Source organism: Podarcis muralis, chromosome 17, assembly GCF_964188315.1.
Source record: "Podarcis muralis chromosome 17, rPodMur119.hap1.1, whole genome shotgun sequence".
Classification (NCBI taxonomy): Eukaryota; Metazoa; Chordata; class Lepidosauria; order Squamata; family Lacertidae; genus Podarcis; species Podarcis muralis.
Window position 1 is genome coordinate 12,693,255 of NC_135671.1, and position 27,858 is coordinate 12,721,112.

Genomic DNA, 27,858 nt, shown 5'->3' on the forward strand with positions numbered 1-27,858 from the left:
TATCTTATATTTTGGAAATGTACATCCATTTTTCCTTTAATTTTTTGGGGGGCCCCCCAAGAGAGTGGGGCCCTAAACTACAGCTTGTTTAGCTTATAGGTAAATCCTGCACGGTGTAGGCTACACCCATTGGGAACCACTTCTCTAAATATTTATTCGTTGGCTTAGGAACAGTTCCGTTCTGCAAGGGGGCAGCAGCAGCCGCAGCAGCCGCAGCAAGATCCGCCCTCTTTCCATGCACAGAACACTTCTCATAACCAGACAGGTAGGGCAGGTGCCCGACCTTTGCCGTTTGCCTACACTGGGGAACAATTTTTTTTCTCCATTTTCCCCCCCCATTTTCTGTTGCATGAGATTTTTCAACTGTTCATATATGTTCTTTCAATGCTGATTTCAAATCTGAAATCAATTTTCGCGCACATGCTATAGTTATCTTGCAATTTCATATTTACACTGGGGATAAGTGGACACTGACACGTTGATGTACCCTAACCACATGGTAGTTATTGTTCTGCAAACTTAATTTTTCTTTATTTTTGTAACCTAAATATCTGTATTTTCCGGATCGGACCACGGCTTCTTCAAGTAGACATAAAAGTGCTATCAGGTATGGAGAAGCGAGACCAAAGCAGCAGAAAAGCACAACACACCCGCGCATGCGCTCTTCACTGCGCGCCCCACCCTCCCTCCTTCCTTCCCTTCCCGGCGCCGCTCGCCACTGCGCATGCGAGGGCAAGGCGGCGGCGTCGCCGTCGTCGTCCTGGGCGTGGCGCGCTCTGACGCCCGCCCTCAGGCTGCTGGGGTCGCGCGGCTGCCGCTATTAGTAGCCTGCGCGCCTCTCCCGGGAAGCATTCGCCGTCAGGGCGCAGGGAGGCGGGTCGGCCTTCGTCCTCTCGCTGCTTCCCCCACCCCCTGGGAGTAGCTCCTGCTCGTCCGCACCATGGAGGCGCAGAAGGTGAGCGGGTTTTCTGAGGGGCTGGTCATGGTGGACGTCGTCGTCTTGTGCAGGAGCTCTTCCCACCGCTCTGGTTTGTGAGGGAAAAGAGGCGCCTTTTCCCCTCAGGAGGAGGGGAAAGGGGGGCTCCACCCCACCCCGCGAGTGTCTGGAGGAGACTCTCAGACGCGTGTGGTGGACATTCCCCCCCCCCCGTTTTTGTTTTTAGGTTAGAACCCCTGACGCGCGCAAAATGCTCGTGGGAACGCGGCATTCACGGGTGGCTTGCAAAAATAATGGAATTGCAATGGTTGTTGCTGTCTGCTAGCATATACGCGCGCTCACGCCCCAGCAGTGCAAGCGGCCGGGCTTCCTCGTCGTTGCACCTTGCAGGCTAAGTAAGCAAGCCCCGTGGATGGTGTCCGAGGCGGGCGGATTGTGCATGCAGGGAAAGGGGAGGGTGTGAATGAGTGGCGTGTCGTTGCCTCTGTCTTGTTAGCCCTCTCCCCCCCCCCCCGCTTTCTTTGGCTTTCCCACGCCTTTCGGGGACCCTATTTTATCCTCCTTGACCTGAAATGCGAGAACCACCTCTTTTAAAAGCTGCTTTGAACCCTGCAAATTTCGTGGCGTTTCCCTGCATCAGTACCTTTTTCTTTCTTTCTTTTTCTTTCTTTCTTTCTCTCTCTCCCCCCACACTTCTTTGTCTTTTTTTTTTTTTTTTTTTTTTGGCTTAACAAAGAGTTCCGGTGATTACAACAGCTTGCTCAGCGTTTTTGTGGCTTTTCAGTTGATCCCAATAAAAGGCATGATGTCAACTGTTTTCCCTTCTTGCTACCGTTATGTTCAGCGTGCTAGTTAATAGGGATGCATAGGATTGTGGTGCTAGACTGCCATCCTAAATCCATTGACTACATAGTAGGCCGTGCTGAATTTACTCTTGAGTAAACACGCTTGGACTACCAAGCCTGTGTGTGCTTGAACACAGTAAGGTTTCTGAGTTAGGTTGCCAATCTCCTCCTCCTCCTCCTGCCTGTCTCTTCTTTTTTCTTCTTAAAAAACTGAAGAGTGATGCAAAGTTTTTCTTCCACTAAACAGGAAGAAAATAATTATGCATTATAACTTGTAAAAAGTATTCAAATAAAGTTGGATTAGGATTCTCAAAATACGCATCTGTGTCAGTACATATGAATCATAAAACATTTGTCAACAATGTCACATTTTTTTACTTACTCCACACTGAGTTTACTGACATGCATGAGCAATTTAAATGGAACTGCTTATTAGCTAAGATGACTTAATTATTTTAGTGAGTATCATTTTATTCTTGGTGGGTTCCCCAGTTTCATGGAGCAGCACATAGGAAGTACTTTTGTAATACTTCCATGTGATTTAAGTAAACCTCTGAGGTTCATTTTTTAAATACAACCTTTTGGGTAGCTGGTGACAATGTGAAGGTTCTGAAGGAGGAAACGAGGGACTAATCAGTCACTATTTGTCAGTTTAATTTGTTGTTGTTTTTTTTAAAAAGCAGCATACAAATATTTCACGTATGGCTGCAATCCTGTACTCACTACTTGGAAGTAAACTCAGTGGAACAGAATTCTGAGTTGGCATGTATAGGACTAAACTGTAATTTGACCTGTTATTTTAATATACTGGGTAAGAAAATGAGGCACGAGATAGGAAGTACTGGTTCCAATTTCACTTCTCGCATGAATTAATTTATGACCTTAAAGTAGAAGTAACTACAACTCCCATCATTCCTGATCATCACATGTGTTGACTGAGTCTGATTGGTTGTATTCCAAAACATTTGCAGGGGCTGGTATTGACAACCCCTGCCTTAAAGTACTTGTTAAACACTTTTTAATATTAAATTGGACTTACTCTAATTTCCCAAGCATTCCACTCATATGTTCTGTCCTACAGTAAGGGCCATTCACCTTGCAATACGTTTAAACCATTGGCAAGAAATGCAGGCTGTAGCTGTACTGAGGCTGTGTAACCAAAACATTCATATTTGGATGCATGACTTGAAATCTGTGGGTTAACAAGGTATTGTAAACTTAAACCCGGAATGTTGGATTTGCACTGATAATTGGCTGTAACCTCATTACAGATAAATCTTCTCAAACATACAACGTATAATGAGGATAACATTCTTATTTGGGGGTAAGTGAATCCCAAGTAGGACATGTGTACTCTAAACAGCTGGCTGTCTCTTTATTGGATAGAATTTTAGTTTACTTTTTAGGGTAAAAGTCCTCACAAAGGAAATCACAGCACACTTTAAAATACAAAACAGACCTTAAAAACAGTAAAAATTCAATACATGAAACATTAAAACAACAAATAGTTATATTGGAATAGCAGCAGATACAGCCTCAGGTAAAAGCATACAGGGTGAACTAACATTAACCAAAGGCAGACCAGAATTAATATTGTTAAAATCCCCCTAAAGGTCACCAAAGGGGGGCTATATAGACTTCCGGTGAAAGGACACACCAAAGGGTTACTAGTGTTTTGTGCAGATTATTTAAGCAGTGTTTTAAAGCACATAGCTAAATACGTATTGTCTTGGAATTGATCTGTCTGAGCCACTCTGGGAGCCTTTTAGCTGAAGAGGAGGGTAAGAATTTTCAAATGTTAAAGTGAATTTTGGTGGCTGGAAAAATGGGTGGTTGACATCCTCTCTATTCCCACATCGGTTTGCTCTGTAGTATGAACAACTACTCTAAATTTATTTGCATTCTATTTGTACTACAGGGATTTGCTTTGTAGTAAGAATATATGCTGCTTGAAGTTTGTTGGAAAGAGTAAGTGGATGTAGACTGGATTGGCAGGGGGATGACTCCTGAAACATCTAATTGTCTAATTTTGTTTAGTTCTGAACCATACAGTTCTGAGATGCTTTACTCTGCCTCTTCAAGAAGGAAAGGGGGAAGTAGGGGAAAGAGCAGTTAGATATGTCAGCAACCTTTCTGGTAAATGAATCTGTTTATGTTGCCTTCAACCATCTGACATCATAGGCTGGGGAATATATGTGGATCACTTCATAACCTACCAAATGAATATTTAGACAGTTCACCTGAAACCTCTAATACTGGATTCTTCCTAATACTTGCTCAACTATACAGCACTGGCTTAATTTTTTTCTCTTGATTGATCATGATTGTGCATCCAGTAGAGTAATTGTGGGGTTGGCTACTCTACCTTGTACACAGGAGAAAACACTACATCTCAAAGTGGCACCATCCTTTTAAAGTCATAGAAAAAGGTTAAGATTCCTGTGCTGCTAGGCTCTGTTTAGGATGCTATTTCCTTCCTACCTATGGTGTAACATACTTAACCACACATCATAGTAGATCTTGTAGTGATTATGTATTTAAATAAAACATGTTTCCTAGCTGTTGCTGTGTTGGGCAACAAAGAGTGCAATATGCACAGAGAGCGCAGAATTTATGGTTATTGTCTTAGATCAAGAGGTGGAAGAGAGCCCGATACTTTGGGATAAAGAAAAAATACTCAATTGCTAATCCATTTATACTTGATACATCATCAAACCGTAATTTAGAAAGGAATGAACTATTTGTATGATAGTCTTGGAAACACACAGTACATTAAATGTCTATTCTGATTCCCTTTGACCCAGAGGCTTTATGAGACAAATAACTATATATAGCTGTGTGGGGTAGATTTTGAGAGTTGAGTTGCACAGTGAAGGAGACCATTGCATATATAATCCTACAAAATCTTTTTAAATCTGATGTTTATACGTGAATATACTGACCTGATAAAGTAGGACAGGGTGCTAGGCAACAGAAGAAACTCCTATTAATAATTCAGTATAAAGCAAGTTGAGCAAGGTTAAATGTGTGCATCTAGAGGAAGAAATATGCTACCATCAGACCCCCGGAAGAGGATGTAACTTGGGAATTGCCCAGGTAAAAGCATAGTTACATCAAGTGAGTTGCTGTCTGATACTAGCTGCATGACTTTCTATACTGTAAAAGTATTAGTTGTTTCTGTATTCCAGTTAATGTCAAAATTGGCTACAACTCTAGTTTTTTGTTCTGGAAGTGATCATGAATAAATGGATTAATTTTAAGCCTTGGTTAATATTTAGTATGAATAATTAGAATTAGAACCTAGACTGGTCCCATGTACAGAGGTTGATGTCTGGTTTTTCAAATGAATTTCTTGGTTCTCTTACTAGCATAATGCATGAGTAGTAGTAGATACATCCAGAGGTAATCGCTTTCTTCTCAAACTGTCAAGAGGGAACTGGACACTCTTAACTTATGGCTTCTTGTGTTTAGAACACATAACTTCAGTGCTAATCTAGCTAGTAAAATATTACTGGATCTATTTAAGAGAATAAGAACTATATGGTTATAATGCTGTACATTTTGTTATAAAAATTTGTTTTACTACATGTATGAAAATAACAAATTACCACACTTGCTGCTTAAGTAGCACTTAAGTGTAGGGTTTCCATCTGTTTTTCACAGTAAACCAGCATTGAAATTTAAAAGTTGTTCTTCATTGTCTACTTTTATTTGATGAAGTTCATCTTCTAATTTAAGCTTCATTCTCAAACCTTGTTTAGGGTGAGACAGTTGGTAAGTGAAAATAACACAACATGGTATGTTTGTATTTTAGGAGTTGACTGTGCAATGAACTGTCTTGGCACCTTTCAAATAGAAATCTTTGCCCTCAAATTAGCTATTGCTTCTCTGTATATGGATATAAAACTATTTCTATGTTGTAAGACTAAATGGGTTCTAATAAATCCAAATAAGAACAGATGAGCGTGTTCTGACTTGCACAAACTGACAGTTATGCTTATAGGATCTAAGGCTTAACCTAAGAGGTATATAGACCTGTATTATCACTTAGATCATCTGGGGAAATTGTGCTAGTGGTTCTGCATCCTATAGGATATAATCTGCCAGTGACCCAAAAATGGCCATCTTCCACAATTGCCACTGTATTGTGGAATTCCCTTGTCTCCAACATACATGCGGCAACAACTGTCACTTGCTTCAGAAGTCTTGTAAAAGCACATCAGGTTGCTCCAGGCTTTCCCTGACGCTTAATATTGGTCCCTGTCTTTCTTTGTCTGAATTCACTGACTTCTTGCTTTTGTGTTTATATGCCTTTATATTACTAGTGATGTGCTACATTTTTTCTAATAATACATTTTTGTGTTCTATGGTGCTTAGAGTTTTTTTAAAATATTATGCAGTTTATAAATGTTTTTAAATTAAAAAAGGTTTTGACTGAAACATTTGCAAAAAACAAACAAGTCAATAACTCGGAATAGTATTGGTTCCAATTACACCTGACTATGGTAGCGATTAAGCCACTTGCTATTAAACATGCAAGTCTGTCTGACCTCACCAGTGTTGCTGCATTGAAGTAAACAGTTTTTGCCATTATTATTGTTTTTGTTAAACATTACAAACAATAAATGTAACCAAATGAAATTATTTCAGTTACAAGCTTGTACAGTACAAAAGCACAGTACAGAAGCAAGAAGGGTATATACACCAACGTAATATGACCTTGCATATATTAATTAAATTTACTCTTCTAATTCCAGGAAGCTCTGCAGAGGATTATCTCCACATTGGCCCACAAAAATGATGAAATCCAAAACTTCATTGAAACTCTAAATCACACTTTAAAAGGTGTACAGGTAGGTTGTAGAGCTCATTACGTTCAAAGCTGAAAGGACTTCTCTAAACAGTGTCGTTTTCTTTAGTACTGCAATTGCAAGCCATATAGGCCAAGGGCCAAACCTAGATAATGGCTGTGCAAGTCATGTGAGTTTATTCATGGGTACACATCCTTATTCTTTGAAGCCAGTGAGCTGCACTGTCAGCACGCCTCACATTAAAGTCTTTTTTTCTATGTTGGTTGTTGCGTTGCTCTTAAACTGGGGTGAAGTGGCTTCAAATCTTTTCCCAGCCTTGCTCAGTTGGTAGAGCACAAGAATCTTAGTCTCAGGGCCATGGGTTCAAGTCCCACATTGGGCAAAAAGGTTCCTGCATCACAGGGGTTGGACTTGATGACCATTGAGTGTCCCTTCCAACTCTACAGTTCTGTGGTTATATCTGAGGATAACCCCATGCACACTTCCCAAAGCCCCTTGAAGAAGGACAAGAGGATACAAATGCACTAAATATGTAAATGAGGTAATTGTATTATTGGAGCACCAAGATTTTCCTTTTATATCAAGCAGTTTAGAATATTTTAAATTAAATTTAAATGCCTCTTATTAAAATCTGTTTGTGTGTGTGTGTGTGTGTGTGTGTGTGTGTGTGAAAAGTTGTCAAAATAAATTAATTCAATAATACTGCTAAGTCAAGTGGGTTCCCAGCTGTCGTTGGACTACAACTCCCATCATCCCTGGTCCTGCTAGCTAGGGATGATGGGTGTTGTAGTTCAACAGCCGGGGACCCAAGTGTGATAGTGATTTCTTTGGGCCAGGATGACTAAAGAAAAAGGGCAAGCCTATGCATATTACTATATGTATTGATATGGATCTGCAGTATCCTTAATATTTTTTATTATATTAAGGAAATAGAAATATGCTACTGTGATAAGAATAAAGTTCTATGATGCTTATTACATTTTATAGTTTGTGATGAAATCTGACAGCACAACTCAGAACTGAAATTTTGTTTACAGGCTAATTCTTCCAATGTAATTGCTGAGTTGGATGAGGAGTTTGATGGCTTATATGCAATACTCGACGAGATGAAGGAGAGCATGTCAACTAGTATCAAGCAAGAACAAGCTCATAAAACCCAAGAACTTCAGGTAATTAGGTTTCTGATGATTTTGTAGTAGAACTCTCAAGCTCTGTCAGGATAGGGAAATGTGGGCTAATTAAATTAGTAGACTGTCACTTAATTAGCTTAGCACGCAGCACAAGTTTGCTTTCTAAAACACTTTAAATTCTGTAAGCTTGTGCAAGCATTTCACTCGCTTTGCACTTGTCCCAACCTTCTCCGTAGTACTTCTGTAAAAGTAGGTTGCGTTTTGAATGTTGACATGCAAATGACAACACAACGCCTGTCAGTTCTTTGGAATTCCTGGATCACGTCACGTGCCTTGGTGCATGCCTCTTCCTATTAGCCTCCTGGAGTTTTTATTTCTACCAACAAGCGCAGAGAACAAACTTAAAAATTGGCATTCAGGTTTGGCCCTGTGTGCCTTGTATGAAAGACTTGTCAGCTACATGTAGGCAGCAGGAATGTGTAACTCTTGTTTCTTTAGTTGCTGGGCTACAATACAGGACTCTGAATTCAAACTTTGTGGCAGACTTAAAAAATGAAGGAGTGTGCTAGTGTGCAGAATGTTTTCTGTTTGAATGTACATGGTTTATACACACATTTTTAACATCTCAATCAAATTATTTTGGCTGATGCCGCATTATCCTTGAAGGAAAATACAGCAGTGACCAAAGCAGCCAACAACACTAAGTTGCCAGTATTAGATTGTATAAAGCCTTTCTCTGTAGCAAACGTGCTTAAAACCCCTTTGTCAGCACATTAATTAAATGAAATAGAAGCCAGTAGGCTTGGGTAGCTTGCACAGTTCAGTTTTCATATATGAAAAGCAGTTGCTCTTTCCAGACTTCTGATTAGCACTTATGCTTTAAGAGTTTGATATGAGACTTAAATTGATTGCATCCAGTTTTGTCCTTTGAGTTGAGTTTTACACATGTAACCTATCCAGGGAGGTAGTTATCTTCAATCTGCTCCGTGTAATGTTTAATTTTTGAAGCAAATTGATTCAGATGCTGAGTTGCCTAGATTTCCTTAACTATTTTTATTTGTCTTACTAAAATATTCATTTCCCATGTTTCAATAAAATATGTGACAAACCACAAATGGCAGAAAACAAAACAAACTGCTTAGAACTTTTTGGAAAAAGCATATTGGAGTCCAGTTTTTCCCTTGCAATAGTGGTTAAACAAAACTGTCCCAAGGCTGTCCAGAAAGGACACTCTTCAGTTTTTTACAGGGAGCAGCATTGCTCTAATACCGTATTTTTCGCCCTATAGGACACACTTTTCCCCCTCCAAAAATGAAGGAGAAATGTATGTGCGACCTATGGGGCGAATGCAGGCTTTCACTGAAGCCTGGAGAGCGAGAAGGGTCGGTGCGCACCAACCCCTCTCGCTCTCCAGGCTTCAGGAAGCTGTCCGCAAGCCGTGGGAGAGCTGCGCGAAGTTGCGCGGCTCTCCCAAGGCTTGCGGAGAGCTGCCTGCATCCTGAAGCCTGGGGTGCGCTGAGCTCAGCGCGCCCCAGCCTTCGAGCTTCGTGCAGCTCTTGGCAAGCCGTGGGAGAGCTGCGTGACTTCGGGCAGATATCCGCAAGTCTGGGGAGACCGGTGCGACTTCCCGCCGGGCTCCCTAGGCTTGCGGATAGCAGCCTGTTCTGGGGGCTGGGGTCGGGGGAAGCTCGGGCTTCCCTCGCCCCAGCCCCGCGCCTGGGGGGAAATTTTTTTTTCCTCTTTATTTCCCCCCCCAAAAAAATCTAGGTGTGCCCTACGGGCCGGTGCGCCCTATGGTGCGAAAAATACGGTATATAGGCTGGCCAGAAAGTGAGGAAAGGAGGTTTCCCTAATGTCTCCAACTTATTTTCGAATGGATGCAGAGATTTATGAACACAGGGCTGGAAGTTCAAGTACGGCCAGCAGATGGAAGTATGGAATTAGTAAATGTGATATTAATTTGGGCTGCTCTTGCTCCTCATGTCTACGGCTTCATTGTGTGTGTAAAACAGTATTAGAGACATGGCATCTGACTTGTCTTCGTAATCCTGGCAATCTGTGAAACCTCATACCGAAGGAGGACTGGAATGTGCTTGTACTAGCTAAGAATCATCGAATATTAGAATTGGAAGGGACCACAAGGGTCATCTAGTCCCGCCCATTGCAGTGCAGGAATCTTTTGCCCAACGTAGGGCTCAACCCAAAACCCTGAGATTAAGAGTCTAATGCTCTTCCAACTGAATTATCCCAGCTGTTCCTGGTAGAGCACAGTTTTTCATGGTTTGCAAGTAGCCACAGTTGTTGCGTTTCCATGGCTGTGTTAGTCACCATAGCTGATTCTTTCACCCTGTTCTTTGAAAGAATTCTACCTTCTTCTGACAGCTTAAAGCTTATCACACAGTAAAACGTGCTAAATGTATACAAAGTAAGTTAGTTCAACTTGATCATGGAATTTTGGTATAATTCAGAATCTCAGTGTACCAGATGCTGTCAAATAACTACACCTCTTAAATCACTGGTGCACATGTGGCTTTTGACAGTACAGATACAGCAGCTGACCTGTCTCTCCAGTGATGAATATACAGTATTTGAAATATTTAAACACACCAACAGCATCTGGTTAGATCAGGGCAGTCCCAACAAACATGAGCCGCAAGAAGACTTTGACACAGAATTCATAGGCCACACTGAATTAAATTTCCACATTGTAAATTAAAATGTTTGCGATATATTTAATATTATTTAATATACACAGTTGATATATTTAATTAAATCTATTAATGGTGTATCTAAATATAATCCTTTAAATTCTTAAACAAGTTTAATGCACATACAGATTTATGCACTTTCGGTAACAATGCATGACACTCCCCCCCCCCCCCCAAGCTTTCAATATGATTTTTCTTGAATGTTGCCGAGGGCACCAAAAAAGTCCTCGTGGGCCGTGAGTTGGACCACCCTGGGTTAGATAGTAAAATATCTGGTAATCTCACCATGCAATACAGTAAGCAAGGAAAGAGAACTCTGCTTCGTGAATTGCCAAGACTCAGGTAGTTGGAAACCTTGTTTGTCAATACTGTACTGTTGTATTGAGCAACATGACATGGAACCTTAATATTGTATGCCTATACTGTCACCTAATAGCCTGTGACACCCCCTGAACCTTATAGTCGCGTATCCAGCACCACGTAAGAGAGTAAAGACTCTGGGATCTACAACTGTGCAAACTCAAGAACAGGCATTCTAGAATTCACTTCTTCAGAATTAAGAGCCGCTTCTCCAGCCTACACTTGGTGCACTTCCTGGAGTAGATCACACCTTTTATTGAGCCTCACTCTTCATAGGCTAAGATAAATAGCTGTGTTACCTTGAACTTGGCGTGCCAAAGTACATAGTACTCAGCTGGGAGTGTCTTTTTATGTTCATACGTTTATGGGGTGGGTGGGGAATAAACCTGTGTGGGTGTACAACTGATTGCAGAGGCCTGAGGGGGCTGAGTTCCACAGAGAGGACTCTATCTAATTTTCCTCTGCCAGAAAGGTGTCCCCCCCCCCCCAATACTGCATGTTAGTGTTTTTTTATCGTGTTTCATGCTAATATTTTATGTTTACAGTCTATGCTAAATATGCCAAGGATTGAACTTGAGGCCTTCTTTAGCATGTGTTCCATAAGGGCCTCATCCATTTGCCAGTAATGGGCATCTGGAATTTTTTTGGGGGTGGAGAGAAGATAACTCCTGCTATGGACTGGTTTACTGAACAGCTTTCTGTTATTTTCCTAGAATCAACTTAGCCAATGTAGTAATGCCCTGGAGAACTCTGAAGAACTGTTGGAATTTGCTGCTCGTTCACTGGACATAAAGGACCCTGAGGAATTTTCAAAGGTATAAAAGTGTGCCTGACATGAAGAAGAAAAGGAGAGATGCTATTTAATTGCATGCCATTTGCCTGCAACTACTTATAGATTGTGTAGTAAACATTGTGGAGGACTTATTGTGGAGCTGATTAGAATCTCTGGAGTGATCAACGTTACCTTCTGAGCGTTTCAGGTACATGTATTCAGACTACCCCAGGATAATAGTACTATTCTGATTACTGGTTTTGTAATCAGTAGGTAGTAGTTTTCATGAATGAAATGAGAACTATAGGGTGTGTTTGAGGAGCAGGAGGAGAAGAAGTTATATTGTACAGTGGTACCTTCTTTTACAAACTGTTCTGGAAGTCCGTTTGTACACCAAAAACGTTCTTAAACTGAGGCGCACTTTCCCCAATGAGACTTCCTGCCACCGGTGCCCTTCCACCAGTCAGCTTCCATTCATCTTCCGGGACAAAGTTCGCTAGCTGGAACACCTACTTCCGGTTTTGTAGAGTGTGTTGCCTGAATCGTTCGTTAACAGGACTGTTCTCAGACGGAGGTACAACTGTACAGCCAAAAGTGCTTTGCTTGTGGAACTGTTTATACTGCCCATAGGCTAACACCCATAGAAACTGAATTGGTCTGTGCTATTATAGTTCAGAGAGTTTTAAGAGTGCTTAGTTGCTAAAAAAAATTAAGAGGAAAATTAAGATGACATAATGCTTGCATAATTTTATTAGGTACCTGCAGAGAATTATGTCCATTCACATACAGTGGTGCCTTGCAAGACGAAAAGAATCCGTTCCGCGATTTTCTTCGTCTTGCGTTTTTTTCGTCTTGCAAAGCAAGCCCATTAGCGGATTAGCGCGCTTAGCGGATCAGCTGATAAGCGGCTTAGCGGATCAGCTGATTAGCGGCTTAGCGGATCAGCTGATTAGCGGCTTAGAGGATCAGCTGATAAGCGGCTTAGCGATCAGCTGATAAGCGGCTTAGCGGATCAGCTGATAAGCGGCTTAGAGGATCAGCTGATAAGCGGCTTAGCGGATCAGCTGATAAGCGGCTTAGCGGATCAGCTGATAAGCGGCTTAGCGGATCAGCTGATAAGCGGCTTAGCGGATCAGCTGATAAGCGGCTTAGCGGATCAGCTGATAAGCGGCTTAGCGGATCAGCTGATAAGCGGCTTAGCGGATCAGCTGATAAGCGGCTTAGCGGATCAGCTGATAAGCGGCTTAGCGGATCAGCTGATAAGCGGCTTAGCGGATCAGCTGATAAGCGGCTTAGCGGCTTGGGAAAAGGGGGGGGGGAGGAAAAAAAACCTGCAGGAACTCGCAAGACATTTTCGTCTTGCGAAGCAAGCCCATAGGAAATTCGTTTTGCGAAGCACCTCCAAAACGGGAAACCCTTTCGTCTAGCGGGTTTTCCGTCTTGCGAGGCATTCGTCTTGCGGGGCACCACTGTACTTGATTGAAAATTTATACACAGCAAGCATGTTGGGCTCAATATTAGGTCATCAGTCTTGTCTCTGCTATAGGGTTGGATCCAGAGAAACACTGGTAGAAGGGAGTGACTTTTTTGCCATATCCCTTCCCAGCAGCCCTCTGCCTACTCTCCCAGGATCAGGGAACCTTCATAAATGGAATGGGCTTGGGGGAGGAGGAATCCCCCAAATTAAGCAGAGCCACCTTCTGTGACTGCATTCTCCACTCTTGGAAAGTGTCTCTGCCTGACATTTTTGATGGTTCTCAAAACAGCAGAATCTCCTGACCTTAGGGAGAGGGCCCCTTCTGGCATTTCTGTAGATCCAGCTAATAAAATGATTGACTAACTGCTAAATGGGAATATAGTAGGCAAAATAATCTACTTTTAGAAACACAAACTTGGCAATGCATTAAGTTGCCTCTGCGTGTTAAGTAGATTTATTACGTTGGCTTTGCCAGTCAGTGCATCATGCCTCCAGCTGATGTGTATTAGCAATGCTACATTGACTCCGAACCATGTTCCTTGCACATTGGTTGGAAAGGAAGCTGAATGATCCAATCAAGGGCAGGCAATGCTTAAACTGATATATGAAAGAATTCCAAACGATCCATCAAAATCTCAATTTGTTCTGCTCTTTGTGTTGAAGGGCTGCATTTGAACTTTGTCTTTCTACTTTTAACAAGCTCATCTGAAGTTGTTTGCGTTATTTCCCTGGAAATTAAACCCAAGGCAAAAACAGAATTATAAAACTTGCTCCTCAGGTTCTGTTTGTTCACCATTAATGCCTATCCTAGTTTTTGACTCGGGTTAACTGGTGCTACAGTGTTTCATCACAGTTCCTTTCCATTTGTTACAGTGTTTCCCCTGGACTTCATTTAGGTTCCTTGTCCTCAGTTCTTGGATTGTTTCCACCTCGCTATGCCAGACAACAAATCCTAATTATTGTAATTTTTTTTGCCCTATCTTTTTGTGCCTGCCAAACAGCCATAGATACAAAATAACTTGGATTTGTAAACTTTTTAAATACACGCCTGTATGTTTGAAAAGTTGCTTATCAGCCTTTTCTGTACTAGCAAGTTATTTGTGGACTATGACCAAATTATACTTGCCTGCTGTAACAAGGTTAATTTGGCTCTCAAATAATTTTCATGGTAGCCATTTCATACTGAGATTTTCTGAAGCAATTCTGAAAATGACCTGGGTTGAATTGAGGGATAGGGTAGCTCAGGGAGAAAAGGATTGCTGTTGCTTTTGTGGTCAGAGTAAAGACTTATAAAAACGGACTTTATATACCTTTCAATGGTCATGTATAATTGCTACTCTTCAGCCTTACCTTGTGACTATCAAAGTAAATGGTGAATAAATTTGCCATGAAAGATGCTGCACTACGGATAACTGCTGAGGTAGCAGACACACAATGCTTGTTGCAGAAGACTGCATTCCCTTCCAGCTAAATTCATTATAGTAATCTCTACTTTGATCTAACAACTTTTAATTATTTATGCAATAAACAACTTAAGTAACCATTCTGGGTGGTTGCAGGGGGACTTTGCTTAGAATATCTGCTTGTAACTTGCATTTTAAGATGGTCTGGTTGGAGATAGGAGAGGAAAACGTTGTGGAAGCATTTTCATTCATGGTGCAGATAGCATTGAGTTTGAGATGCAGGAAGCAACAGCCTCCCTAATTGGAAGTTCGTGATCTTGGGTAGGTTGTTGTGGTTCGCAGTATCTCAGACAGCAGGTGAGGATGTTTTATTTTCTGTTTTGTTCTGACTGGTCATCTTATCACCTAAGACACTTGTTTGTGGTGATAAGATATAAAATCTTAATACATAGTCTTTTCCTGTGTTCAGTACATAAGGAATGAAGATAAAAATGTTTGCAAAGTACCCCCCCCCCCCCCGTGCCATGAAAGGGACCACAGATCAAAATTTAAAACTCTTTAATTTTTGTTGGCAAACAGAGATGGCAATGTCCTAATTTCTACTGTATTTGTGATAGTTGTAATAGCAAACAACTTTTAAATGTATATGAAGCTGATGTTTTAGTTTCTTAATTCAGATTCTATGTTGTGTCACTTACTGGTACTTGTTATACAATTTTGAAACATTAATTATCTGTGGGCCAGACAAGAAACCCTATCTAGCCAGACCTGAGCATTTTCACTAGAGTGTAAGAATTTGGGGTGCATTGCAGTATTTCTTGCCACTGATAACATTTTGTTGCCTAGGGCCAGCTGAATGATAAAACTCCCTGAATTTGGTTCAACTCTGGCACAAATCTAACACTTACTCACTACCTAATTGCTGACATGCCCAACAAAACACTCAAATGTCACTTGGCCCGATCACATTAAAAATAGAGCACAGAGATTTGATGACAGTGTCATACGGAATTAGTTTAGTGTGGCTTGTTGAAATCCCCCCCCCCCCTGCTCTTTTTTTTTTTTTTTTTTTTTTGCTTGTTGCTGAATTTCTAATAACTTTGTATTAACAATGGCTTATGAGGCAGGTCTTCAGTGGTAAAATTCTGAGTTGGTTTTGAAACCGAGCTGGACATCTGTGAGATTGATAACTCTAACTCTTTCTTGCATGTTACTGCAGATGAAACTTGCATGAAACTATTAATTACCTTCTCTCTCTTCTTCCTGATGCACCTCAAGGCTGCCAGACAGATCAAGGATAGGTACAGTACCAACTTATTTGTTTCTGTTCCTAGTCTTCCATAATTGTCGTTGAAGATTCTGGCTGAGTAATTCTTAACAGTTTTCACTTAAGATTCATGCAACTAAAAGATAAAATTAAGTTTTGCATGCTGATAAGACAACACTGCTGTGTTTTGGCTTTACACTTCCTTCTCCCTGTGTGGTGTGTACTTTCATTCAGCGACAAAAGAACAGAGGCATGTTTTAAAACAAATGTGTTTGGAAGGGGGGGAAATAATTCTTAATGCTGATCCCTTAAAATAGGTGCCATTTCAAATTTAATTTGGAAGTGGCACAGGAGGCCAAAATGTTTGTTTTATATGGTATGTAGGCCTCACTTATGGGATATCAGTTATGGGATAACATAACTTGAGCTGGATTTTAGTTATCTAAAACAGCATGGTTACTAGAAAAATCAGAAAATGGTACACTTGTCCCTTATCTGTTCCCAAAACAGTTGAAGCACTTTCACATATGTATAGTTGGAATTTGGTGCAGCCCCCAAACATCCAAAGTGCAGAAATGTAAAACTTGTAATGTTCACCTTCATTATTATTCTAATACCTTAGGCAAAGAATAGAGAAAGATAGGCTATATATAAGACATAAGATAGGCTATATATAAGACATAATATTTCCATGTCATACACCTGAATTATGCTCAAATTTGGGCAGGGAATGAGAAGACTTCTAATAGCACTCAAGAACATTTCTCAGCTTACTACTGTGTTATATGAATGCAGCACCAAGGCTCCCTGCTATTTCATATGCTCACTTTTATGTTTAAGCTTTCTCATGTATGGACTCCTCTTTCTGAAATGAGTCTTGACTATTAAGGGCCAAGCCAAGCATTGGTTACCAGAAGCGTGCTGCCAAAAAACCACCAGCTGATGATATTCAACCTTATGTTAATAGGTTAGAGGCATTGTGTGCAACTTGACCATCACATTGAGCCCCTTCATGCCTCTTTAGAGTGGGGTTCTGGAAACCTTCCAAGTTGCTGCTCATAGCATCAGCAGGCGTCCAGAAGTTATAAGCCTTGTGAAACTTCCACAGAGAGGTTTTGTATGATGCGCCCTATCCTTAAGATGTTGCAGGAGCAGAAGTGGATAGTTACAAAGACAAACCCTCAGCATGGTAGCTTGGGTGGCTGAGAGGTCTACGGAAAATCCCCCAGCCTGAACCCCCGCAAAAGATTTGTTCTGACTCTCAACTTGTCATCAGTAGTCGATCTAAATAAAGGTTTTGTTATAGTTTGGTGACGTGCCAAGCTCCAGTATCTGCTTCACTTTTTATCTAGACATTTTAAAATATTGAAACACCTGTCTTCCCTGTCTGTTGTTTTTGGCTCCTGCCTGAATGATTTTTACCTGATTTCTACCCTTTAGAGTCACAATGGCTCCAGCGTTCCGCCTGTCCTTGAAACCCAAAGTGAGTGACAACATGACGCACCTGATGGTGGACTTCTCTCAAGAAAGGCATATGCTCCAGGCTCTAAAGTTTTTGCCAGGTAAAAATAAGTCTGCGCAGCATTGAGTTCTTTGGAATACTGTTGCCACAAAATATATAACCAAAATAACAACCCAATAACCCGCCCCCACATTTTAAAATCAAACCAACCAAAGGCCTGGTTAAAAAGGAACGTTTTTGCCTGCCGCCTAAAGGTGTATAGGGGCATAGCGGGATCACCAGCCGAAGCTGATGGAAGGAAGGCACTCCGGGCCACTGAGACTCGGGGTGCTGCAAATGTACTTTTGCCGAGGTTTCCCTCTGCACAGCCACTTTGCAAGTAGTATTTTTGTGCCCGAGTTTGCTCATGCAAGGATAATCTAAGACTTTGTATTGAAATATCAAATTAAAACTGTCAGGATTTCAAATCTGATTTTATCTTGTGGATGATGAATTGTTTGGGATCTTTTGGTATGAAGACTTTGTGCAGTTCTGAGTGTTTGCATTGGACACTAATTCTAACTGATGGCTAAAACAGCTCAGCTTTAAATGATGAAACCCGAAGTGAGTCTTCTGACATTCCCAACTTTTGACATTTCATACTGACTGTCTTGCTGACACCTCAGTCCAGAATGTCAAAGTACTTATTGATTCTCATTGTTCCTGCTTCTCTTTCTCCCCCTCCCTAGCAAAAAAATTAATATATATATATATCAGAAACAGACCTTTATCCACCCCGTGTTTGAATTTGAATGTAGCAAACTTCTTTTTCAGCTTTCCCAATTAAGAGAAAATAGTAATCTCTGGGATTAAATATTTAGCTAGTCTAAAAGTCTTGGGGCTTTTACCCCTGAAGAAGGGGACACTCTTGCTTTGCTGTGCTATAATAGTTGTAGGGAACCTTGCTCTCTCTCTCCCTCCTCCTCCCCATCTACCTCTCCTCTTCCTCTCTCTGTTTGTGAGAGAATGAGAGTTGGACGTTGCATTCCTCACACATGGTGGCACTCAAACACCAAACCTTTAAAACTGTTTTGGGGAATGTTCCTTGGCATTGCATATTTGTTCCAGTAGCTGTTTGATCCCTTAAGCACAAGCGTTACTGGATTGCCTTTTTTAAAAAGGTCAACCTGAAACAGAAGTCAGTAACTAAGGCAGGCAAAAACACTTTAAGACTCATCACAGAATGAATGCACATAGTTTGGAACCGCAATCCTGTGTACATGCCATCCCACTGGACTTAATTCTAAATATGAATGCATAGGATCGGGCAGTACATAAGTGATCAGGTCAGACCTTAGCCATAGGATTTTGTTTTTAATCTTAGCTCACCCATCTGGATCTTGCCAAGAGTACAAGATCAGTATGTGGGTGGCAGTTGAGTTTACCAGTGATCTGTTTTATTTCCTTAACAGTGCCCAGAGCTCCAGAGATAGTCCTAGCAGATTGTATTGTGGCTGACAACTCTGTAACGATTTCATGGCAAATGACAGAAGAAGACAACAAAATTGATCACTATATACTAGAATACAGGAAAACCAACTTTGATGGGCTTCCTCGAATAAAGGACGAGAGGTGCTGGGAATCTGTGGACTACATTAAGGGCACTGAATATACATTATCGGGTAATTTTATTTTTCTGTTCCCTCCAAGTTGACTTGAGTTGTAACATGAGCTTCATACTTTTTCATGGGAATCTTTTAATGTCAGCTCCATCTAATGTGAAGCCCGCATTTGCAAATGTTTTGCACTCCCAGCATGATAAATGGAGATCTGATCTCATTCACTTTCCTCGACTTCAGCTAATATTGATATAGTGCTTAAATTTGTCTGTAGCTTGGGAGAAGCAGCACTTTAAAACAGTATACATATACCTTTCCTCCTTTATAGTGCTATTTTGTGTGTGTTCATTTTAATGGTAGTGGATGTCTGAAGACCTTCTTTTTTTCAGGTCTGAGGTTTGACTCAAAATACATGAACTTCCGTGTCAGAGCTTGCAACAAGGCCGTGGCTGGGGATTATTCTGATCCAGTGACTTTAGAGACGAAAGGTAAAACTGGATAGCTAAGAACTAGGACCATATAGTGGCTTGAATATAGGAAATGCATGCTCAAATGCCATCTTGGCTATAAAATGTACAGTGTTGTTTTAGAGCAGCAGCTGTGTACCTTAATGTACCTCCAGTCCTTAGGCCCAAAAGCCGGTTTAAATGAATTGGAGGAAAGGATTGAAGCAGAGGACTATAGTATTTGCACTGTCTAAAGCAGTGTTCCCCAACCTTGGGCCTCCAGCTGTTTTTGGACTACAATTCCCATCATCCTTGACCACTGGTCTTGCTAGCGAGGGATGATGGGAGTTGTAGTCCAAAAACAGCTGGAGGCCCAAGGTTGGGGAACACTGGTCTAAAGGGCTGCTATTTAAAATTGTTGACATGGTACCAGGAGAAACATTAACCTGAGGGCACATACGCCTTCTAAACAAATTCTAGCATAGGGAGATGGCACTGATTAGAGATGGAAGTGCTAAATAGTCCCACTCCCACTTGATAAACAGTGCAGATTTTTTCATCCTAAACCCCTTCACTAACTAAATCTGCTGTGGTACGCAGTTGACAAAAAATTACCAATTTTAAGCCATCAGTTTAAAGCCATGCAACCGTTTAACCACTTTGATAGCAATTGTGAGGCGGATTTGTTTGTGGCCCTGCAGCAATAAAATTTTTTAGCTTTCTTGGTGTGATACTTGAGCCAAAACAGTAGTAAGATTTGATTTTGTTAGCTTTCCTGGCCTGCAAGTTAGTCAGCTGCTAGGGAGGCATCAGTGGCTTTCTTGCCATCTTACGAAGTCTCAGTGCTGCAGACTGGAATATGTTGCCAAAGCAGATTCACACTGTTAGCTCACTTACTTGAGGACGGGTAAAATAACATGGCTTTTTGCTGATGCGCCTGATTCTTTCTCAGACTTTTATCCTGCTATGGCCTCATATTGGTGCATTTGATATAACAGTGAAGGGCCTGGTACCTTTTCTTCCTATCCCATGATAGAGATTGGGATCATTTTCTGTCATAAGCGTTGAAACCTTATGTTCTGCTGATTCTTAAAATGCCTTTCACCCTGTGAGTGACATAAACACATATATCACCAGTTCCACCTGAGTGGCATAATATGGCTGCATAAATATTATCAGAAGTGTTGCAAGCAGCTTCCCAGCATATTGAATCATGCTCAGGATATTTCTTCAGAAAAGTCAAGAAGCTGCAGATTGTTTGCCCACGGATCGGATATTGCTCATTTATTTTAATGTTTATATTTTTAAAAATAGCAGGACAATTCATTGAAATGCAGAAGCACTGCCAGTGTAGTCCAGTAGATGAGAAGTGTTCTTAATGATGTCATTGAGTGGCTTGCAAAGTGCACCACTAGTATAAGGTTCAGTTCTCCCAACCAGCTTTGGGATTTATTTTCAATTTATGACAACTTGTACAAGCCTGGGTTGCATGTGAGTGTGCTAAAGATGTCATCAGCAGAGGGCTAATGCACAGATCAGTCAGATCAGTTTACTTATGCCGTATGAAATTACCAGTTGTGTCTCTGTACTTGCACATTGGTGAAAGAAAAATCCTAGAAAGCTTTTAGTGGTAAATTGCTACTGTAGTGTATTAAAAAGCATTCTTAATTTTTAAGTCAGAGGACATCTTTGAAGCACTGGATTATAATCCTAGCAAGGCAAAAACAGAGTGCAAGGCAACAATCTCCATAACAATCTCCATATTTAAAAAGAACTTGGCTTGTCGGCAAATGAGCTTGCAGATGTATATTTGTAATGGGTTGTATCACCAAATGTTGCACTTCTAAAATTAGAACTATTGCCATACATTTTAAGGAGTTGCACTGCTCAGCTTCTACAAAGATCTACTATCTTTGGGCATTAGGAAAACTTTCTATGTCTGCTATATAACAACTGGAACTATTCAAGCCCTTTCAACGTATGCCACTCTTAGAGCTGTACCTTATTCCCATTTTGGTGATAGGTGAGCATTTCTAGTTGACCTTCAAAACTATGCGTTTACAGTGCTCTTAGTGAGCATTTGCCTGGTAGAATCATCAAGTTCGGCATTGCTTAAACATACTGTTGACCTTTCACAGAGGAATTTCAATTCTTGTATTCTGTGAAATACTAAAGAACCGTGTCTAATGCATTCTAATTGAATAGAGTCTGTTTAGTGTGACACATATTGTTTAGCTTCCAAAAATGAAGGCAAACACAGCAACATAGCCTCAATTATTCTGCTTAGTTGGCAGTAACAAAGATTAAATTTACCCCACAACAAATTCCAGCGAGGAGCAGTGACTCAGTCTGACTGCTTTGTTGTATTAAAAACTCTCTGGAAGAGTTACTACCTACCTCATTGTCATTTTCTGAGTGTCAGTAAAAGCTAGAAAGCTTCTTGAATATATCTCTTGGGTAAAACATAGCTATTTCTGTTATATTCTCTCCATATATGCCTGTTACACATTTGGCTTCACCCATGAAAGATTTGATGCTAATACATTTTTTATAACCTGTATGTATCTTCTAATGCTCTGCCGAGCAAATTACCATGCTTGCTTACAGTGGCATCTCTTAGTTAGCTTTGAAAATAACTTGTTGTATTCTGCCTTTAGTCATAAGAACTTTTGGTACCTATTACTTGAAGAATGCTGTGGGACGTCAAACCTGCAGGCCTTCCTTTTAGCGAAGCCATGCCCATTTGCCCAGTACCTGGTGTCAATATATGATATCAGATGTGGAGCTAAGCTGAAAGGGTTTTTGCAGGGGCTGCTGATCAGCATTGCTTTGTGGGCTGTGTCTCTACCTACTCAGTTTGATTTCAAGCCGTGCGAACAAAAGCAGGGTCACCTGGCATTGTGATGTCAGGTGATTGACAGATGGACCCTTGGACAGTGGGAGAGATAACGATCTGGTCCCTTGGCTGGACCCAGCTCCCCCGTCCCTGCTGTACAGCTCTACTGGCAAACTGACAGCCTTGACAGTTAACAGAAAGAATTGCCCTACATACGGATTTTTCCCCCTCCACAGATTAAAATTGAGAACTATAACAGGCTCTGTCTTTCAGAAAAAGATGCACACCCTGGCACTGTATATTAAGGTCCAAACTGCACAGGACATTAGTTAGCATTTTCAAAAACCATGCTCATACTTTGGAGACAAAGCAGCCAAGGGCCCCTAATCTAGAACATGCTCCAGTGCTGATTTACTGCAGAAAACACCACTTTCCAGACTGTTTGCACCCAAGGTGCTGTTTGTAGTGGATATCGGGGGGTTTTTTTTGGGGGGGGGGAGGCGGGTTCAGAGCAGAGTGGGAGGGAGCAATATTAATCCATGCAATCCAGATCAAAAGCAAGCAGCAGTTAGCTCAGTTGGTTAGAGTGTGGTGCTGTTCATGCCAAGGTTATGGGTTCAATTCCCATACAGGCCACGTGCATTGCAGGGGGTTAGACTAGATGACCCTTGGGAGTCCCTTCAGCTCTACAATTCTGTGGTTCTATGATGCGATATTCTGAATTGGGCACTATGGCTGATTTTTCTCTAAAATAAAAGCAGGCAGGTGGAGTAAGCATTTAAAAAACAATAATTAGAAGTATAGCATCAGAAGTAGACTTGTCTTAGGTAGGGAACCTAGGCAGCCTGTCTAAATATGTTAACTTCTTCGCTCTTTCCATTCAGAAAAGGTGTGACTAACCTTTTGATCTGCATCTTTTCTCTGGGCAGCTCTTATATTTAACCTGGATGGTTCATCGTCTCATCTTAACTTGAAAGTTGAAGATTCCTATGTGGAGTGGGATTCTACAGGAGGCAAAAGCCAAGAAAACAAAATTAAAGGAAAAGAGAACAAAGGCAGGTAAGGGAAACTGAGCTCCTCCTCCGATCAAATCAAGTTAACTTGTAGATGTCATATTTAAAAGCTGTTTCAGCAAATATAAATTTGGTCTATCAGGTAGGAAGTCTTCCTGTGCAAAAGAGATTATTCATATTGCTATAAACTTAATGAATCTATTCACACTAAACTTAATGTATTTGGCAGTATAGCATACTTGCTGGTAAAGTTTTGAGGCATCTATTGAAGAGAATAACCTTGAAACCTGTGTTGGAAATGGGGAATTTCTTTTTCTGGAAAAAGTGACAGTGTTGCAAGGTAGCTCTGGTTTTGTTTTTCCCCTAACATGGGTACATTGCTAAAAACGATTCCCCCTGCTGAAAATGGGGGGAAATAGCGGTCATATTGTTCTTAGGGTTAAGAATTTAGCCCTTATGTGATTCAGTCGTATGACCTATGCACAAATCATGAGCTCTCTAGAAGCATCTTTTTCTGTGTAAATTAGAGAAATGAAATATATCAAATGATTTTTTTACAAAAAATCATTTGATATATTTCTAGTAAGTTGGAAAGTCTGGCCTGCAAAAACAAAATCTGTTGGAGCTTTTCTAAGATGATTGTGTTGGTCTAAAGAATAGTTTCTGTTTTGCAACCAGCACATTTGGGAATGGCAGATATGCTGTCCAAATAGATTAGTTTATATAACTTCTATACCACTTAATATATTAAAAACACCTCTTAAGTGCTGTACAAAAAAAGGAGCAGCAACAGCCAATTAAACAAAATATTACAAAATCGCAGTTACATATGAAAAGGTTACATTAGTACAAAGTTACTAACATATATGAATCAATATCAATTCATTTTCCTTCTGGCACATCCTCACTCTCAGCCTGTGTCCCAATCAGCTGCGCTCTCCACACCCAGGTTAGCTGAGTTTCCCAGATGGTCCTGAGGATGGGGAAAGGCTCCCTCTCCACTCATGGCTCTTTCTTCACATGTTGGGGGTTTGTTGGCATACCATAAGCTTCCACAATTGCCACATACCAAAATACAGTGGTACCTTGGTTTTTTGAACTTAATCTGTTCTGTTTGACTCCCGAAACCATTCGAAAACCAAGGCACGGCTTCTGATTGGCTGCAGGAGCTTCCTGCACTCAAGCGGAAGCCACGTCGGATGTTCAGCTTCTAGAAAATGTTCACGAACCGGTGTTCGGGAGCTGATTTGTTCGACAACTAAGCTCTTTGAGAACCAAGGTACCACTGTATTGTTGGTTCATAGGTGACAGGGATGTGCTCTCCTACACTATAGGAATAGTATTGTCTGGGAGCAAGTAGATGTATTGTTGTCAAGTGAGCGATTGCCGACTCCAAATACCCAGGCCACTTTTTTACTTCCCAGGAAGTATTTTCCGTAAGAGGGAGGAGGAGACTCCAGGCCTTGGAAACTTTATACTCCCGTAGTCTCAGTAATAGGAACGTATTTCATGTCACCCCCACCCCAGCTGTGAACAGGGAGCTGGTAACACATTAAGTTCAAGAGGTAAAAAGGCTATAAAACTCAAACAGGGTTTAATAGATTCCAAACCTATTTTATGCAGACTTCTTAAACCATTTTGGTTACATTTCAATTTGTAAGCAAGTGGGTGTTTTCTGTTTGTAAGTCTGTGAACAGCATACAGTTATTAATAGTTATCAGAACAGTTTTATAGTGGTTTTAAATACTAATATATTTTTTTAAAAAATAAGTCTGTGTGTAGCCACGAAGTAGCTTTTTAATTACCTATTTTTGTCTGACAGTTGCCAGATTACCCTTCTGAAGAACAATACAAGGTGACAGTGTGCCTCTTCATAGCCATAGGGTTCAGCTTTTTACTCTCCAATATTTTCCTTTCAATTCTTGCTCTCTAGAGTTAGCATGAATCAATCCAGCAGCCTTTACCAGTAGACAAGCCACTGTTTGTTGTTTAGAACCTCCTTTCACCCACTTATTTGTCATCTTTTGTATTTACCGTTCAAACTGCCTTTCTGTAAAATCACCAAGCCTGTATATAAGTTTTGACAATTTACAGAAATGAGAACCGCTAACACTAAAATTAGGCAGCGTAAAATGCACCAGTTGCCAACAAGCTAATGCCTCTGGTATTTTATGGTACACACTGGGCTGTGTCCCCAGTTGTAATGGGACCATAGGCCTAGTCTGTCACTTTGCAGTAATAAATGGGGATATTTGATTCTTCCAGTACTAAACAAACATAACTGCATCCTTTAAATACAGAAATCCTTCACAATCTTTAAAGGCAGATTCTGGTTTTTTTCTCTCTCAGTCTTACGTTCTCTGCATTAAGTAATTTTATTTCAAGAAGGAGCGTTGCGTTTTTGCACTTACTGGTCCTGGCCTCTGCAAGCAGTAGCCAATCAAGTGAGGAGGATCATTTTGCAGCATGATGCTTTGTTTTTGTAGCATTACTGGAGAAGGGGACAAGGCTATTTGGTCTCCGTGTATCACCTGCAGTATAGATTTCAGCCCTTGTGTATTCTTCCCTCTGGAGATGCAGGTACTTGAGATAGGCATACAGAATTGGAAGTTAGACTGGCTTTCCGGGCCAAGCGAATATTTTGGCATTTTGCAATTACAATGTGTGTTTTTCTCTTGAGAATGCACGTTGTCCAAAGAACTTGCTATTTTTTGATGTTACATGAACAGATAAAACACCATAGAAATTGCATTAGTTAGTTCCACAGTGGCTTATCAAAACAAAACCGGCATGCATGTTGGCATTGTAACAGTACAATTAAACACAGAGAATTTGGCTTGTATTGAATCATGTCTTCAAATGTACCAAATATAAAATATTATAAATGCAATTGTGTACCTGTAAAGGCTGCTAATATTAAGGACATCTTCTGGGTGAAGGGAACTTGGAGCACTTACCTGAAAAATAGCATGTCAGCATTTTGGTAGATCTGGTGGAAGTGGAAAGTTATTCTGAGTTTGTGCCTTCCTTGTATCAATTGCAGCATCTCTTGAACAAACATGCTATTTTTCTACATAACCTGGCAGCGAACCTAACGTGTTGCTTTTATGATAGAAAGCAGAAAGTAGTAGGCTTCCTAGTAACAATGTACTTGGAGTAGGGTCAAACACTGTGGTGTGTCCCCTTCCTTCCCCCCCTGAATATATGCTTTTAATTTCTTGGCTTTGCTGTCTTTTCATGCTTTCACTTATTTCTTTTTTTCTTTTGGTAAGTAACTTTCCTTTAATACGTTTCGTTTGTTCAAAGGCCTTTTCAGTGTTGCGTTTAAATGTCTTAAGAATTCACAGTAGAACTTCATTCTGAAAACAGTAAATGCTATATCTGCTATATTCATGCCACTTCAACATTCATGCCACCAGAGGTGTGGGGAAGATGGCTAATGTATTGGGACTGGGTTTCTATCTTATTTTAAAATAACTCATTTCTAATCGGATCAATGGGACACTTTCCCCCCCAGAATTACACTTCAAGTTCACTCATTCCTATCCTGCACATATCCCTCCTAGTCTTCAGTAATAGTAACTTTTCTGTTGTCTTAGCATGTTTTTTTCCCTACTGGTAGCCTCTTCTGTGCATGGCTATTTGTATAGATATAGAGACTTTCAGCATGGCTACCGGAACAGACCCCTCTAACAGCATGTGAGCCATCTGTGACCATAAATGCTTCTGTGAAACAGTCTAAAACTGGATTTAAAAAATACTAACTTGGTGCCTTTGCTTGTATGCTGTTGTAGTCATGGTTGCATACTGCAGTGCAGAACAAACTCATTTCTTGTCGTCTTACAGAAGTGGAACTCCTTCCCCAAAGCGATCATCTGTTAGCTCACGTTCACCTTTGATAAGGGGCAGCAGAGATAGATTTACTGGGGAATCGTACACAGTGTTGGGTAAGGTTTTTTAAAAAAATAATACTTCTAAATTAGTTATTAATTTTTTGTGATATGAAAAAAAACAAGGAAAAGTACATATAGCACCTCCACTTTCAATTCATAAAATCTTTTTCAGTTTGTTTACATTTGGTGTGAGACTCTATTTCCATAGACATTGGGAGAAAAGAGGAAGAGGGTTGAGGAGGATAATGGTTTTTTCATTCTATTGTATAGTGCAGAGTTTTTGTGGCAGCATCTCATGGGTAGGTCCTTTATTTATATAATTATTTGGGGGGGGGGGGGTTATTGTCATGTTGAGAGATGGGAGGGCCCAAAGTTTGCTTGCTTGCGTTTGGTTGGTTGCAGTATGGTTTGTTTGGAGGGGGGCAGGATTGTTGTGTCCAGATTAGCCATATTAATTTGTATGCAGGGGGCGGGTAGGTCATTGTCTTGTTGTGCTGTATATGTGGCAAAGGGAAGCCACACCGGGGCGAAGGTGTCCTCTTTTGCTTGTCCCCATGCTAGTTTTACATTTTTTGGTTAATTTTTCTGGTAGGGCAGTTTCCCATACTTTTTGGTACCAGTGGTGTATGTTCATTCCTGATAGGTCCTTCCAGGGTCTGGTTATGATATTTCTAGCTGCTGAGAGTAAGTGACTTATGAGTTCCTTGTCTTGTGCATTGTGGGAAAGGTTTTTTTTTTTGGGGGGGGGGATAAGCTTTCTTAGTTTTTATCATTATGATCTGCACTGGAGTGGGAAACCTTTGGTCCTCTCCCCATGTTGTTGAACTACAGCTCTTGCCAACTCTTATCAAGCACAGCTGGGGATATTGGGAGTTGTAGTTCTGCAACATCTGGAGAGCC

At 40.8% G+C, this 27,858-nt stretch overlaps 1 protein-coding gene across 2 annotated transcripts in view; it reads left to right on the forward strand.

The window, feature by feature from the left end:
• Nucleotides 1-776: 776 nt before the first annotated feature.
• Nucleotides 777-27,858, forward strand: part of FSD1L (fibronectin type III and SPRY domain containing 1 like) — a 32,589-nt gene continuing 5,507 nt past the window's right edge. The window contains exons 1-11 of one of the 2 annotated variants that reach the window (XM_077921541.1): nt 777-955; nt 6,540-6,635; nt 7,631-7,762; nt 11,505-11,606; nt 15,722-15,744; nt 17,151-17,272; nt 18,624-18,833; nt 19,160-19,258; nt 22,982-23,111; nt 24,888-24,920; nt 26,912-27,012. In XM_077921541.1, coding sequence (XP_077777667.1) covers nt 941-955; nt 6,540-6,635; nt 7,631-7,762; nt 11,505-11,606; nt 15,722-15,744; nt 17,151-17,272; nt 18,624-18,833; nt 19,160-19,258; nt 22,982-23,111; nt 24,888-24,920; nt 26,912-27,012 — 1,063 coding nt within the window. In that variant the 5' untranslated portion in view covers nt 777-940. The remainder of the gene's footprint in view (nt 956-6,539; nt 6,636-7,630; nt 7,763-11,504; nt 11,607-15,721; nt 15,745-17,150; nt 17,273-18,623; nt 18,834-19,159; nt 19,259-22,981; nt 23,112-24,887; nt 24,921-26,911; nt 27,013-27,858) is intronic. The other variant, XM_077921542.1, reaches the window with a different exon arrangement.